General features: G+C 39.2%; 2 protein-coding genes across 5 annotated transcripts; one reads left to right on the top strand and one right to left on the bottom strand.

Moving 5' to 3' along the window:
• Positions 1-780: 780 nt before the first annotated feature.
• On the top strand, positions 781-2551 carry LOC122058318 (epsin-3-like). Of its 3 annotated transcripts, none has more exons than XM_042620944.1 (4): positions 781-1154; positions 1266-1427; positions 1527-1688; positions 1803-2551. In XM_042620944.1, the coding sequence occupies exons 1-4, from the start codon at positions 967-969 to the stop codon at positions 2293-2295; spliced, it is 1005 nt and encodes a 334-aa protein (XP_042476878.1). In that variant the 5' UTR covers positions 781-966; the 3' UTR covers positions 2296-2551. The 3 variants fall into 3 exon arrangements, with proteins under 3 accessions (XP_042476878.1, XP_042476880.1, XP_042476879.1); XM_042620945.1 differs by having other exon boundaries at positions 784-1154; positions 1305-1427; XM_042620946.1 differs by lacking the exon at positions 1527-1688.
• A 1150-nt stretch (positions 2552-3701) lies between these two features.
• Positions 3702-15750, bottom strand: LOC122058006 (U-box domain-containing protein 33-like). 2 transcript variants are annotated; one of them, XM_042620382.1, is made up of 8 exons: positions 14807-15750; positions 14012-14130; positions 10633-10742; positions 7049-7353; positions 6819-6964; positions 5883-6434; positions 4675-5397; positions 3702-4357 (listed from the first exon to the last, which is right to left on the bottom strand). In XM_042620382.1, exons 1-8 carry the CDS (start codon positions 15117-15119, stop codon positions 4175-4177), a joined length of 2451 nt encoding a protein of 816 aa, XP_042476316.1. In that variant the 5' UTR covers positions 15120-15750; the 3' UTR covers positions 3702-4174. The 2 variants fall into 2 exon arrangements, with proteins under 2 accessions (XP_042476316.1, XP_042476315.1); XM_042620381.1 differs by having other exon boundaries at positions 6819-7353; positions 14807-15749.
• Positions 15751-16738: the final 988 nt, after the last annotated feature.

Here is a 16738-nt window from a genome sequence, read left to right on the forward strand (position 1 = left end):
ATTATATTAAGTATCCTATATATAGAATTTGATATCAAAATTGTTAGTCAAAGTCAACAAATTGCACGTCGTATTAGACAATTGCAGGATTATAAAATTAATATCATGATGAAGTAAGAAAGATTTAAGGAAGGGTTAATTTTTTATAATCCTAGAAGTCTCAACTCTCAAGTCTTTTGCTGAAAAAAAAAAAAAGACTGAGAAGGTTGAGATAAAGAAAAATTTGAACTTTGACTCTCATGGAATGAAAGGTTACAAGAAATTCCAAGCTAGTTAGGGTTTAAAATCAGAAATGAAGATCGTTTCAGAATCGGTGAAAATCCGCAGAAAAAAAAAAACCGAGAACTGGATTGATCTTTGTCAATTTTTATTCAAATAGGATTGAAATCAACCAAAATCCAACCCAAGAACCCTAGAACCAGCCCGGGGAGTGAACAGATCAGGTTCACGTACAAGAATGTTCTCGTACGTCACTCGTTCGTAGATTTAGAATCTATTAAATGAAGAGAGAGAAAATTGATTCTAAATCCACGAACCAAAGTCGTTCTCATACGTTCTCATATGTGAACCTGATCCGCTCTTGCCAAGGGAATGTCCGACGTAAATATTCTGATTCAGAACCATAGATATTGGTATCGGTCCTAGTCTATTCCCGATTCGATCAACCGATTTTTGAGCCCTGGTCCCCACTTCCCACCTCACTTTGATGAATGCTGGGTTAGCAGCTATTCTTGAAATCAATTTGTCCTGTTTTTTCTGGAGGGGTTGGGTTGGCGGGTGGGGGTGATTTTCAATTGGGGTAGGGGTTGAATAAACGAAATTTGCGCTACTTGTTCTTCCTATCACGTCAACGTTTCCACAGTTGAGACTTGGGACAACCCACAACCCACAGAAATAGTAATCTTTCCTGCTTAAACCAAAGAGAAGTAGGCAAAATTTGTTCTTCTATCAAAGTGAACCTTAAACATGTCGATCCTTGGAACCAGAACAAGCACAAGCACCCCCACCCCCACCCCCACCCCCACCATCACCACCAACAACACTAACATGGGTACCCCTTTCTTCCATGAGTTGAAGAAGCAAGCTTCTTTCTTCCTCAGAGAGAAGATCAAGACGGCACGGTTGGCTTTGACCGATTGTACCCCTGCACAACTGTAAGTTTTTCTTCTTCTCCCGATCATGCAGATGGTTTTTATCCATATCATCAATTTTTTTCCCTCTTTTTTGTTGTTGTTTATTTTGGAGTCTGTGTTTGATCTAGCTAGAGATGACCATTTTTGGGTTGGGTTGGTTGGGTTTGAAAGATTGACAGAAGAAGCCACGAATGAGAATCCATGGGCACCTGACACACGAACCATGGGTTTGATATCCAAGGCTGCTTTTGAAGTCGATGATTACTGGAGAATTGTGGATATCCTGCACAAAAGGTTTGTTTCTGGATTATTATTCCCTAATTGTTCTGAGTTTCTCTGTTCTTCCATGGAGTAATTATTTCCTTCTCAAATAATTCAAAATTTTTTTTCCAGACTCTCCAGATTTGACAGAAAAAATTGGAGAGTTTCCTACAAAGCTTTGATCTTACTGGAACACCTTCTGACCCACGGACCAGAGAGTGTTGCAGAGGAGTTTCAGGCTGATAAAGATGTCATTAGGGTGATGGAAAGCTTTCAATATATTGATGAGACAGGGTCTGTCGTTACTCTGTATTCTATAATCTTAAAATTTCAAAATTCTCTGTTCCTTACTCTGGTTTAGAAGACTTCAGAATCCATACAATTGTCCTGATTGTATTGTATGTGCAGATTCAATTGGGGCCTCACTGTCAGGAAGAAATCCGAGAGGGTGTTGAAGCTTCTGGGAAAGAGCCAACTACTCAAAGAAGAGAGAGATCGAGCTCGCAAACTAACTCGTGGCATTGAAGGGTTTGGCAGCTTCAGCTACCGTTCTTCCTCAACTGAAGAAACAAGCTTCAGAGACTCATCCTTGAAAATGTTTGAGAGGAGTCATTCAGACTCTAACGATCTTGGGGAGAATAATCATTTCTCCTTGCATTGTTCTGATGAAGGTCGGAGTGATGAGATGATAAAGAAGCTGTTTGACAAAAGTCTTAAAGAAAATAAGACCCCAACAGAGGAAGAACTTACTCCAGAAGTCCATGAATGGGACTGCAAAAGAGAGTCAATACCTCTTTTGGATGATCAGAAAGATGAATGCAATGTGGGATTTTCAATTGAAGAAGAAGATCATCCATTCATCATTTCTGAACTCCAATCTACCACTTCCCTAACTTCTTGACTTCTCAACAAGCCTTGAACCTTCAACCTTTAGGTTGTATACAATGATCAACACACCATTTGGGCAACGAAGACTCTTGTACTTCTCTAGCTAGAGCCTCTGAAATCAGTCAAGTGGGTAGACAACTTGTCTGCGAGTTTATACAGATGGGTTGAATCAGTGAGTTGCTTCATGTTGTGTCTGGCTTTTTCTTTACGAGAAAGAAGAGATTATCTAAGCATTAGTGTCTTCTTGATTAAACGAAGTTGATGAACAAGTTTTTGATCCTTGACTTTAAGAAGAAGAAGAATCATCAAATGAAATATCTTTCATGGATTAAATGTGAGCAAACCGATTGACCAATCTTGAAGAAGAAACTGAGTAATTACATTGACTTTTCATTAGACTGGTAAAGACATTTTGAAATTATCCCATCAAGGATCTAGGTCTGGAGTAATCTCAAATATTTAGGAATAAAAATTTCATTTCCATTGGAAACCATAAAAAGTATCATGTTACTACAGAAAAACTTGTTCAGTTCGTTTCTGCAGTAGTAAACACTCCCATCATGTTAAACAACGACCCCACATGGGTTGTGAATAACCCGATGTGAAGCTTTATAAGGATTTGATAAGTTCACCTTAACAACAACCTTAAGGGTGAATTCTACTCGAATCATAACATGTGCTAACAAAGATGGGCCGTGGCACATCACACACAGGAAAGTATTTAATTGCCTAAAGAATGCCCTCCATCCAATGGTTAGAATAACCACATCACTTATCCATAGTGAAAAGAACCTTTTGCCATCTTTATATATTTTTGTTGTTTTATATATATATATATATATATATTTGTTGTTAGTTCCTTAAGAAACTTGGTTTTTTGGCATTTTCAAGAACGGAGTGAATGAATGTGTTAGCACAAACTGAGTGATTCTCTTGATACATATAGATTGCTGTTAAAGGATTTCAACCTATCACAAGTAAAACTGTACTTTTGACTGCCGGTAATAATGCAATAGAGAGGGTAAATATCCAATAAAACTAGTGGTGACTGATTCAAGCTTAAAGGTATTTTATTTAGATCTCTTTGCCACAGGCTTGAACTGGGTGTGGGTAGAGTCTGTTGGTGTTCCTCACAAGCACACCTCCCCCCCCCCCCACTCCCCCAAGGCTGCACCTCTCATGCTCCTTTAATGTCACCCATCCCTCCAAATCTGACTGTCAGATATAATATTTCAATTTCAATATCTCAAGAAAACCAAGAAATTAATTTAACACTAAGGTCTCTTGCGGCAAGTGATAAGAAACACTGTGGCTCTAATCCAATCATCTATGTTGAGTTTTCTGATTATATATTATTTCTTAGCCCATGATTCAAATTGCCATCAAAATCTGCAGTATATTGCCTACATTAGATGTTCATTCTGCAAAATCAACTCAACACATTATCATTCCGCTCGAAGAAAATCATACAAGAGCTCTGTTCTATTTATGGTCAAATTGGTTGAGAATTCAAGCATCAGGACAACAAACTCACCCGATGCCACTTATCCTGGGGAAAATAATATAAGGGCACTTTACCAAATACAGATTACCTAGTACCTAAAGAAGCATGCCATTGAGAGGGCAGCCATCAGGAAATCACATCCTGGTTACCTCCACAAGTCATAAGGGACTGATGGCTAAAACAAAGGTATTGTGTTCCCGAAGTTCACTTCATGGTTGAGCTATTTCCTACCATCTTATACTATAGTTTTTGGAGCATCATTCTCCATCCCACTTTCCCACACTCAGCTTTTCATACTATACATACCTACATACATACACAAGATGAAACATACATACTAGCTCATACATGCACAATGTGGTATGTGACTACGTGCAGATACAGGATTTTACGATTGGGAAAGCCAGTCCTGAATAGCATGCCGAATTGCATGGTTTGGAGTAAGGTGCAAGTGGCTCATCTTTAAATTGGTCATTGGAGAAGTATCATGTCCATCTTCCAACCATCCTCGAATGGCCTCGCCTTCATAGGTAAAACCATCAGCTGCCACATGAGGATCATGCATTACCTCCTGCAAGCACAAGGTTGCTGCGTAAGCAGTAAGCAACAATAGGAATAACATGACATATTTGCTTCTGCAAAGTGAGATCCTTCCGCATTTTCTAAGAATACTACTCATTGTAATTTTTCAGCAGAAATTGAGAGAAAATTCTTCAAGAAATAAAAGTCAATTTGTCAGCAACAAGTGACTTTGTACTACTGGAGGAATTCAAGCTTTTGGTCTTAGAGGCCATGATTTTTTCACTGGGATCATACATTAGTTACTACACCAAACCCATGAAATCTTGGTCCTAGTCTTGAGACATGAAAAATTTATTATTTACTTACCCTAAGAATTGGGCACAAGAAGAAAGAAGGCACAGGCAGCTCTTCGGCAACATGTAACTGGTCAAGCTCCCTAACCATCGCCGGTGTCAGCTCTGGTCTATCCCGACTGTTCAATTCACAACACTGTAAGCCCACGTCAGCCAATCGTATTACCACAGATGTAGGCCATTCTCCAGCTGACGTGTCCAAAATCGATGTCAGCTTCCCACACAACACAGCCCGATGCACCTCATTGGTTAGCCCCACAGGAGGCCTACCAGTAAGTAGCTGTAGAATGATGATCCCAAAGGAGTAAATGTCAGACTTCGGTGTCAGATTTCCATTCCTCTGCAACTCTGGATCTGTATACGGAAATGCACTCTTTGGTTCAGTATTCCGGCGGAAACTTGGAAAATCAACACTTTCCTCTGGGACAAGCCTGCAAATCCCAAAATCTCCAATTTTGCAGTTAAAATCTGAATCAAGAAGGATGTTTTCAGGTTTCAGATCCCCATGGATGATTTTTTTGGGTTTTGAGGAGTGTAAGAAGAGGAGGGCACTTGAAATTTTGGCAGCAATCCGTGTCCGGGTCTTCCACGTTAAGGGAGCAGTGTTGCATCTTCGGAAGAGGTGATCTTGGAGGCTCCCGTTTGGCAAATACTCATAGACCAGGGACCAAGCTTCTGGGCATGCACCAATCAAATTGACTAAATTAGGATGCTGTAGTTTGCTGAGAACTAGAACCTGCAAGCATGAAGACAATATTTAAGACACATGATGCAACCACAGGCTTTTTGGCATCCAATTGAATAAGCATCCCTAGATGCACAATTTATTGCCCATCATATCCTTGATTCTAGTCAATTTACTTGCGGAGAGTACTGGATCAGGACAGAAGAACCATAAACCCATCTGTAGTAGACACTGAACAAATGCTGGCGAGTCAAATCGATCATTTTATCATCAACTGCCATAAAAATAATGGTGAACGGTTGAGGAAGAAGGTTTTACAAACATAATATTTGGTTAATTCCCCATAACCAATATGGTATCTGTCAAATGATTGACCCTACCAACAGCATACTAGCTTGGGAACAGAGAAGACAGGAGAGAATATGTTATCTTCTAGTCCACTGAATGCCGACTTAGTATATTTGCTTTATAGATAGATAAATAGATAGATAGATAGATAGAGAGAGAGAGAGAGAGACAGACAGAGAGAGGTTCACCTCTTGTTGAAACTCTGATCGACCTTGCATGCTATATGGGTGCAACTTCTTTATAGCAACACTTCGATTAAAAATCTCTCCCTTGTAAACACATCCATATCCTCCCTCACCAATCTTAAAGCTCTCCGAAAAGTTGAATGTTGCAGTCTGCAGCTCCGACAAAGAAAACTCTGTGAACTCAAAAGATTCGTTGACATAACGTATGGACCCGTCACAGTTAGGTACTTCAGCATGCCCACGACCTCTCCACTGTTCCAGCTGACACATGGCTTCTGCTTTTTGCTCTTGTAGCTTCTCCCTTTCATCCCAGATAGTTGCAAGGAATGCTTGGATTAATCCCAACTCTCCAGCAGCTTCTTCCCGCCGACGAGTCGACTCCTGAAGATGAATGTTAAGTACAGCTACATTTCTCGTCATCTCCTGGAGGTCTCTAGTAACTTCTTCTCTTTGCTCCAAGAGCTTTTCTTGTTGTTGTCTAGTAATTCTTAGTATATCCTCGACTTCCTCTCGAAGCTTAATTTCACGTGCAAGGGAAGAATCAAACACTTTGACCTGGAAGCAGCAGGGACGAATATTCTTAACCAAAGTGTGACCCTTATTTTGGAACCTCATGATATTTTGCAAAACTTCTAGATGTTAAAAAGTCATAGAAGTTTCTATGGTATCTATGGTAATATTGTAATGATATATTCAATATTCTGATCCCAATGTATTTTCATTTTCACTGACAAATTTTTTTGTAAAAAAACCTCCTCTCCACCCACCCCACCCCATACCCCCCACCCAAAAAAAATGGAAGTCTATAAAAAAGAAAATACGATGAAGTTCTACCAATAATTGTCCTCCACAGAATGTTCCCAAAAAATTTAATGTTGTGATCATGGAATTTGCAAAAAAAATCTGAATACAAAGCAAGGAAATCAGGTTCATTTCTACCTTGTTGATAGCTTCAAAAACTTCTGCTTCCGAATTTTTGCACTTCACAAGTTCTGTTAATGCTTCATTCCTTGATGTCTCAGCTAGTCTCATCAACTCCTTAAGCTGATTACATAAACTTTCTTCCTCTGCCTTTGAGTCAGACTCTGCTGGGAACAACCTTTCAGCAGGCAAAGAATCAAACTGAGTGGTGGAACAGGACCCACTTGTAGATAAAGCATCTACTTTACCTGATTCTGTATGGATCTGGTTTCCAACTCCAAAACAGAGTGTACCACTACTGAGAGAATCTGTCTGAAGACACATATGGCTGGATATGGGCTCACCCATAAGATTACATGATGAAGTAGCGCTTAGTCTTTCAGAAAGTACTGCATCAGATGAACTGATAACTGAAGGGAGAATGGTCAGGCCTTCAGAAGCATCCCTCGTCGAGACATGTTTCCCTTTGTAGACAAACCATATCTCGCAGAATGGAGGAGCATTTTTGGCTGCAAAGTTTGCTTTGCTTGAGGACTTCTTGACCTTCATGCAGCTGTATTGTATTCATCAGAATTGTCTACTTGCAAAAAGAATGATTTGCACATGGCTTACAGTGTAATAAATTTACAATTACAAACATCCTAAAGGGGGGAAAAGAAAAGAAAACCCAAAAGAATCAAGCCACCTTTCTCTTTCCTTTTTTTTTTTTTGTTTTTTGTTTTTTGGGAGGTTTAGAATATGTAATCAGATATTCTTTAGAACCTTCATCTCTTTTTCTTGGTGTGAAAGCAGCCAGGGAGGCTGAAGACATCTTACATCTTTTTACAACAAGACAAAAATCAAAGTGAATTTATTTTGAGTATATGATCTAATCACCAAACAGTACAGCGGTTTACCAACTTTGAATTTTGTGTAGGAAAGGAAGTTCAAATGTTTCATCACCATATTGGATTCTCACCATAAATTATGAATGTCCTGCCATTCCAGTCCCGAAAATAGATATTTTATCTCCAACACTGTAACACATTTCACAAACTCCATAACTTACTGATGGAAGGAAAGCCACCAAACATAGGTGGCTCCAATTTGATGTAGACCTAGGGTTCACAACAGTTTCCAGTCCGCAAAGAGTGTAACCATCCAAACCAAGATCCTGGAAAAATAATTGGCCATAGAAGAATATAGGGCAACAGCTGCTGTTTGTGGAACAACAGGAATCCTAGCAAACAATGGAATCGCTAAAAACTAGGGTTTATAAGCCAATATTAGGATTAAAGTTTGGTCAGAGTGATGGAGAATGGTAGGAACATGCTAGGATTTAAGGGAATAGGTTTTAATGGACTGGAGTTGGTTCTGTTATTAATGGACAACAAGTAGATGGCATGGCTAGGGTTTGATGTTTATTGATGAGCTGTCTTAGACTTGAACAGAGAAGATTATGGGGTTTCTGTTATGGTAGTTTGATGATTAAAGCTCATTGGAAAGATAAGGGGAGGATAGACTAGGTGCATATGCTGGCAATGACTGATGTAAGAACAGAAAGTGAAAGGAAGAAAAAGATGTAGAAGACAAAGAGAAGGGATACAACCTATGTTGGGGGAAGAATGTCTTGTGTTCTGTCACATGGAATTGTGGGTTGGTTTTGAAGGACCATTAAGAGGCCAGAGGGCCCAAAGTGTACTGATATAATGTAGCCATGAATTGTAGCGAGCTTATTCTCTGTAATTTGAGAGAGTCATGACGACGAGCGGCTGAAACCCTGTGCTCCATTGATAGTGAAGCAGATCTCATCTCACCATGGATGTAGGAAATCTTGCCGAACCACATAAATCTTTTTGTGTTATGTGATTGCTCGCAATTTCCATTCTTTTTTGCATCATTTTTAGGTATTCATTTCTGCAACCTAAGAATCTACCTTAAAAATGCAACACCAGGCTTGAGAGGCTACACTGAAATTCATGGCGGAACATGCTCTATATAGTTGCTGCCCAGTTGAAGTCTTAAGATGACTATAAGACTACAGTTCCTTGTCCCCACTATGTAAAAAAGCAGTAAACAAAAGTTGACTAAACTCCCAGAGTAGTTACCAGTCCAGAAAGGGATATTAATTTTCAAACTACAATAAGCCTTGATGAAGAATCCATGAAATACCTCATATTTAATTAACTAACTGCCCCAGTAACAGAAAGCAACTTTCAACGCGCCCGAAACCCTAAACTACAAATCCATATAAAGGAAGCTGTCATAATTTCATACACTACTCCCTAAAAGCTATCTAGTAATATAAACTCTAACCCTAAAAGATGTCTTGTCTGGGCAAAAATCTGATTTTCTTCTTCCTTCCCCACTTTGGCTCTTGGATTTCAATCATCCTGTCTTTAAAATATTCACCCCCAATGAACCATTTGGAGACACAGACAACCAACCAACACTTCCCACTCGGGGAGACTGGAGATATGCCTGGAACTTTCTTTTTTCAAGCTCAAAATTGCAATTGTTGTGTTCCCACAATGTGATATTCCTAACTTTGAAGTTTTCACATTATTTGATATGTACGGACGACAACTGGTAGGGTAGGTTCAGTACACAAGTTCAGGTTACTCTGACCACTCCGACCCTAAACCTAACCTCTAAACCCATGGATAGAATGGGGTAGAACAGAAAAAAAGGGGTAAAATTATATTAGGGTGAGAGGTGGGAAAGAAAGAAACCATAAGGGAGAGAGAAAAAAGGAGAAAATAACAGGAATAGTATGATGATCAAGCCCAATAATTGAAAATCAAAATTTATCACAATACAACTGTTAATTAGAAGGAAAAAATGGAGGTCGAAAAGAAAATAAGACTAAAAAAAAAAAAAGATTATTTTTCTGTTCGGCTAATACATTAGGAATTGGGGGATATCCATTGGTTTATTAACTTTGATAGAGAAAAATGAACCATTGACATCATCCCAAGCAACATTTTAAAATTAACAAAAAAATATCTAATAAAATAATAAGCCAATAATAGTTAGGAACTTAGGACAGAGCAAAAGGGAACATGAGAATGTGTAGGTCATCCTCTTCTTTCTTTTTTGGGGGTGGGGGGTTGGTTGGGGATGCTCAAAAGATAGATCCCTCCACAGCTCCATCTCTTTTCTGTCATCGTATCTCAATGAAACAGTGGTGCCCCATGCTTTATTCTTTTTCAGTCTCATCGTCCCTCATGAAAAACCTATACACCACATCTGGTAGGTGGTCCTCTTTAATTTTTTGGGAATCTCTCTCTCCATATAAAAAAAAGAAGCTACATAACCATATGTAACCCAAACCTTACCATCCCCACCCCCTATCTATTCAGCTACTCAGCATCAAAGTCACATGTCAAGTCAAAGATCGGGATTTTGTTGGACCAAAACGGAGCTGCATTTTAAATGCATTAACCCATTATCCATTACTTAACCTTAATTTTGAACCTCAAGCCTATCACTTAACAATACAGGCCCAAAATGGAGCTGCATTTTAAATGCCTAAACCCATTATCCATTACTTAACCTTAATTTTGAACCTCAGGCCTATCACTTAACAATAAAGGGCCTCACCAACTTAGGCAATCCACATTTGAATACTTTTGAAATCAAGAGTCTCTTATCTGGAAACTACTAGTTCAACCTTTATTTAGGGAAGAATATTTATGTCATGTGCCGACTTTGCAGGCTTTCAGAATATCAGTCAAAAGTTATTTACCATATTGCTGGACCAAGGGCGAAATAAAAAAGCAAGAGAGCCTAAATAAGACAAAAGAACAATTTCTTTTCAAATAAGTTAGATCCAGATGAGAAGAACACATACTTATCCGGCGGTGCCCCCATCACAAGCTTCCTGATTCTGTGTTTGTTCACCAGATCTACAATGCCTTTCTTAATTTGTGCAGCTTCGATGGTGATGACTCTTGCTTTCACCTGAAAAGTGGCAGCTCCATATGAGTTGGTTCTGAAGGATGAACCGGATATAGACAATTCCAATAAGATTTCATTCTTGAACAAAAATTCATATTTTGATTTATTTCATCTATTCCATGACCAGAACAGGGGATATTTGTTTAGCCACGATTTAGACTCGAGAGAAATTTCAAGAAATGGCAGATCTATTCACTCTATCAATAACCGAGCCGGATCTGGTGTCTCATAAGGGATTTTCCTTTTCTATTGATTGTCTGTTGAAAAGCTTCGAACCTCTGATGGGAAAGCAGCGTATCTCACCACACACAAAGGGTTATTGAAAAGGAGGATGTCCGAACAGGAGCCAGCGGGCGCTGCTTTCCCTAATTTTTCAAAAAACTCGGTAAATAAAAACATCCCAACAATCAGGAGACAGTGAAAGCACTTGACATGATGATGGCCTAAAGAGGTCCAAGTTTTCTCCAGAAGTGATAGGAGCAGGTCCATGCACCTTCTGAATAGATCAATTTCACCCCTCCATCGCCTATTAGTGGCTCTCAAAATGAACATGGAGAAGATTATGTTCAAATGTAACTCTCTTCGTGTCTCTTCCCAGATTCAATTAGGCACTGAATAAATATTTTCAACATATTTGTCTGCACCTTCTAAATCCTTGATCAGGCTTTTTGTTGATCAGTCTTTGATGAAATGGCAGTGAATTTATTACCTATAGACCTTCAGCATTTGAAAGGAGATTTGTGCATTTATATTCACTCAGTTGCCAAGAGACCCCTACAAGCACAAAATGTTGTAATCGCAGAAAATGATTGTAGACCCTCATGTTGTCATGGCTGGCTTGACATCAAGCAAGCAGAGGGATTAAGTTCCACAAGTGATGAAACAAGCTTTTCTTATTCAGGGGGTTAAAAGGTGAAAGTGATAGTTTCAATGAAAACAGGTTAATTCTTCAATTTCTCGAAATTATCCTTAGTCCACCCACTTCAGCAACTCCGCCAACCCCCCTCCACCGGAAAAAAGAAAAATCCAGAATTCCTAAGCTTTTGGAAACCCCTGAATAAGGAAAGCTTGTAGACCCTCATGTTGTCATGGCTGGCTTGACATCAAGCAAGCAGAGGGATTAAGTTCCACAAGTGATGCAACAAGCTTTTCTTATTCAGGGGTTTAAAAGGTGAAAGTGATAGTTTCAATGAAAACAGGTTAATTCTTCAATTTCTCGAAATTATCCTTAGTCCACCCACTCCAGCAACTCCGCCAACCCCCCTCCACCAGAAAAAAGAAAAATCCAGAATTCCTAAGCTTTTGGAAACCCCTGAATAAGAAAAGCTTGTAGACCCTCATGTTGTCATGGCTGGCTTGACATCAAGCAAGCAGAGGGATTAAGTACCACAAGTGATGAAACAAGCTTTTCTTATTCAGGGGTTTAAAAGGTGAAAGTGATAGTTTCAATGAAAACAGGTTAATTCTTCAATTTCTCGAAATTATCCTTAGTCCACCCACTCCAGCAACTCTGCCAACCCCCCTCCACCGGAAAAAGGAAAAATCCAGAATTCCTAAGCTTTTGGAAAATTACCAAAACATTTCAACTTAATAAAACCTAATTTTTTTGAAAGTTCCCAAGTATTTGCGAAATTATCAAAACATTGGAGCTTTATAAAACTGGAATTTTTCCAGAATACCTATTTTTTGAAAAATGAGCTGGACACCTTTAAAACCGAACTGTGAAGACCTTCACATTGCAATTGGACCCACATTGAGTAAAAAAAAAAACATTTCTGAAGAGCTATAAATCATTCTGTTTTGATTAGAAATCACCCACCATTGGGGATCAAACATCAACCAGCATTAAACCATTTTCTAATTGAACCTTTAAAAATAGTTTTAAACTCCAATTTTAGCTTAATTAGCAACTCCTTGCCCAAAAACAAAGGGCATACCCCGTGCACAGCGCTCCCGCATGTGCAAGGTCCTTGGGGGTGAGAATTATGCAGCCCTACCCTGAGAACGTCGAGAGGCTTTCTCGACCGATTGACCACCAAAGCTTAATTAGCAACTCCTTGCCCAAAGCTTTGCAAAACTCTATAAATAGAGAGGCTCTTAACATCTTTAACGAGGGAACTATGGAAAAAAAACTTGAACCCATATTCGACCATACACAAGTATGATCCTATTCAATGCCAACGGCATGTGCTTGTCTTCTTCTTTGTCAATTTTGTTAAATATACTTTGTAGTTGGTATGCTATAACTCTTGGCTAACTTCCATGTTGTTTGACAGATTAGAACTAGCAATACCATGATGCTTCTCTATTCAAATTAATCACAAATGTATGTTTATGTTTTTTTCTTTTTTCCAATAGTTATATTTTTGTTTATTGTTCTTATCGCTTTTCCATTCCACATTTTGCAAATACGTTTCAACCATATGAACCAAACCCATCCCATGGGTTTGGTGTTCTCCATCACATGGACCTACCCATGTCAGCTGATGTGGCACCGCTGGCAATTCACTAACCTTCATGAAACTTATTAGGACCCCCTTCTATATGCTTAGAAGGCTCAGATATGACATTGTTTAATTATTACCTGCATAGAATCAAAACCTGGGATAGCTGTGAAACCAGAGAATTTGTTGTCTTGGACAGACTCAATATTGAGCAACCATGAATCGGTGGTCGGTTTTCAGTATATAATTAAGTTTACTCTCTTCTACTATTGCAATTCTACCTAGATGCACCAGGCAAATATGCTATTTGCAAAGTTTGGTGGTTGGTTTACTCCGATCAAGAGGGTCATATATCTGGTAGTCTTGTGCATATTGGGGTAGATCATACACATCAGACGCATACACTTTCCTGAGAATAAGCTTGCTGACAACAAGGTTGGCACTCAATCCTGGCACTGATCAGGGGAAATGAAATCCTTCGTTTAATGAGAGAGAGAGGACTACTTTCCTCCCACCAATGTATCAAGAAATGATCCATTGCACCAGTCAAATTTGGCCACTCTTTATACTCAAAAGACCTACTTTGTCAATTGGGAGTGACTCCACATCATTCAAAAGCAGGGCAGTTGACGGGGATGGAAAGATTGTTATATTAGTTTTTTTTTTTTGGTAGAAAATTGTTATAATAGTTGAGACAACAAAAATTTACCTTTGCTTTATGAATATCCAAGGATGTGTAAAGAGACTACCATTACGGATTCATGTTATATTTCACACTTACCAAACTACTAGCGGGGGAAAGAAAAGAGTTATCAGAGAGAAGATCACCTGAGCTTTCCGACAAATGGCCAAGTAATTGAATAGAAGTTTTCTTGTCTGTTCCATCTCCTCTCTCCGATGCGCAGACACCATTCCTTCGTTTGCTTGACTGGCAGGCAGTTTTCCTACTACAGGTAACAAAAGAAAAAAATTAATACTTTATTGTCGAATTGCCACTAAAAACTGTCGGAAATTACTCTATCATGAAAAATATACTGGGGGAAGGAAGAATACAAGTATGATAAACGCCCGAAAGAGAAAACCTACAATGGGTATTCGAAAGTAAAACAATACAGCAATAGTTTGTATCCCCTCCATTGAGGTTTCTTTGTATATGTATCGAAAAAAATCCATTGAGGTTTCTTTGTATTAGTATTTAGTGGACCTCTTCTTGTATGGCCTTTTTGGCTGGTTATTGTATACTGTTTTTTCTTTTAATATATTTTCCATTCACCCAAGAGAGAGAGAGAGAGAGAGAGAGAGAGAGTAAAACGACACATTAGTTCAGAACAATTAGACACGGGCAATATGAAAAGGAAGTGAAATACAGGTCAGGTTCAAGCTTTGGAGATGGGTAATCAAATATCAGAGTAAGAACAAGGATAAATTAGATGAAACCTAAAAAGGAAATGATATAAGCGTAATCCATAAATCATTTCATAGAATTCAAGGCAATCAACAAACTAAAAGCCATGTCACAGCAACCCATTTCATTCCAGAGTTGGAGAAGAAAACCCATCACACAACGAAAAGAACATGTCACAATAAAAATTTAAAAATTGGGGGAAACTTTAAAGAACTTACAGAGGGTGGGAATTGTGGAAGAAGGTTGATGGACATGAAGAAGAACGATCTCTCGACAGCCGAACTTTCGGAAACAGAAATGAAGCAAAGGCAGTGTTTTATGAACCTTCCCAACTGCAACTGTGATTCTGTCACCAACTTCTTCCGTAAATTCCGGCGATAGTGGAGTCACAGAATGATCCTGATCCTGATCCTGATCATGATGACGATCGCGAGAAGATCCGAGTGAGGAAAGGGAAGTCGTCTGATAATATATGCCGGAGAAGTAAGGTCCGGCGAGTTGGGGAGGAGGTGTCGGAGTCAGCAACTCCATCTTCCAGTCCGACGCCCACGTTGATTCGATTCTTCCCGTCTGAGTCGGTCTCTCTCTCTGTCTGAATTTGAATTCTGGACTCTGGACTGGTTGTAATATTTCTGATAAACAATGAATGGACTAAATTTTACCTCATCCAAAGAGATTCTCCATCACTTTCGGTGCCGGAATAAACCATTGACATTGTGCCAAGGGCATCATCCATCTTATGAGATCCCTGATCCATCCCAGTGGTGGCAATTCTGTTCTGGTAAGAGAATCTTTCACAATTCTCCATTAAAGTAGTAGGTCAACAAAAATGAAAATCATATCATTCCTCCTCTAATCTTCTAAATTCTTGTTTTAATTTCAAAACTACTGAGATGAAAGCAATTAAAAAAATAAATAAATAAGAAGTTGCCCGAAACGTACGTGTCCCATCTCTCTGCCGTTGAGACCCAAGTAAGTCAGTAGGCTCTAGTCTCTCTTCTCTTCTATGGTGTTTTGTGTTTCTAGGACAGAGGAGGAGCCAATGATGTTCTTAAGATCACCTCCACTTTCCTTCCCTGGGTCCCCAAGTTTCCAACACAGCAACTGCAACCCAAAGAGCTAGGAAAGGGATCAAGGGATGGATCATGGAATGGAATAGGTATCCCTAACCATGGCATGGATACATCATCATACACCACCACGGCACCACGGCCTTGCGCCTTGTGGCAACGACAAACGTGTGAGCAACTATGAAATAAATTACACAAACAGCCACGGTCCACAAGGCGACAGCAGGTCCAGGTGAGCTGAGGTGGGTTGGATCAGAATCAATCGTAACTATCCTGATCCTGATTCCGATCAGTTCATGCCAAGAAATCTTAATCGATGAGATTTTTAGATCCGAGATCCCCATTTTAGGATTCTTGAGATCGATTTTAGTTGATTTGGATCGGAAATAGTCGGGGACCAATTCGATCACCGATTCTGTGTTTTAAAACGCTCTGCTTGGCACGGGAGGATGCCTTACTGCCCTCTATCTCTATATTCTTATGAAATGAGTTTGCCTCACCCTTCATTGGTGTGCTCTTTTATATCATTCATGTCACTCAAGCATTTTAAACTTAGAATCAAGAATCAAATCAGCACAGGCCCATTCGATTTAGACATCGATTGAATCAAAATCGGCTAGAATCAGTTTCAAAAACCTTAAAACTGGATCCTCCTTCGGCTGATTCCAATCCACTCCAGATAATCAAACCTTCATTCTGACCCGACACAAAAGTGCCTTCCGTCCTCCCTCCCTTAAGCTAAATAAAATACTTACCAACCATAGCCCCCATACAGCAAATAATGCTTTTGTAGAACCAACAAGCAATAGTGGAACGTGTCAATTCAAATTCACTACTACCCGACTCGAATGATGATGGGGCAAAGATTCCTTATTCGCAATTTCAGCACTAGTATCAGTTGGCGTCAATACCAATATCAATGTGGAATGAATACATCTTTTTTTCCCAAAAATAAAAAAATAAAAAAAATTCATGGTCAATATCAATATGGGCTGACCAGATGACATGAGTAGAAAACCATGGTTTTTTATTTTATTTTTGTGGAAGCGTAGAAACCATGGTCAATACCAACGGAGTTAG

The sequence above is a fragment of the Macadamia integrifolia genome, chromosome 12 (genome assembly GCF_013358625.1).
Source record: "Macadamia integrifolia cultivar HAES 741 chromosome 12, SCU_Mint_v3, whole genome shotgun sequence".
In the NCBI taxonomy this organism is placed as follows: domain Eukaryota; kingdom Viridiplantae; phylum Streptophyta; class Magnoliopsida; order Proteales; family Proteaceae; genus Macadamia; species Macadamia integrifolia.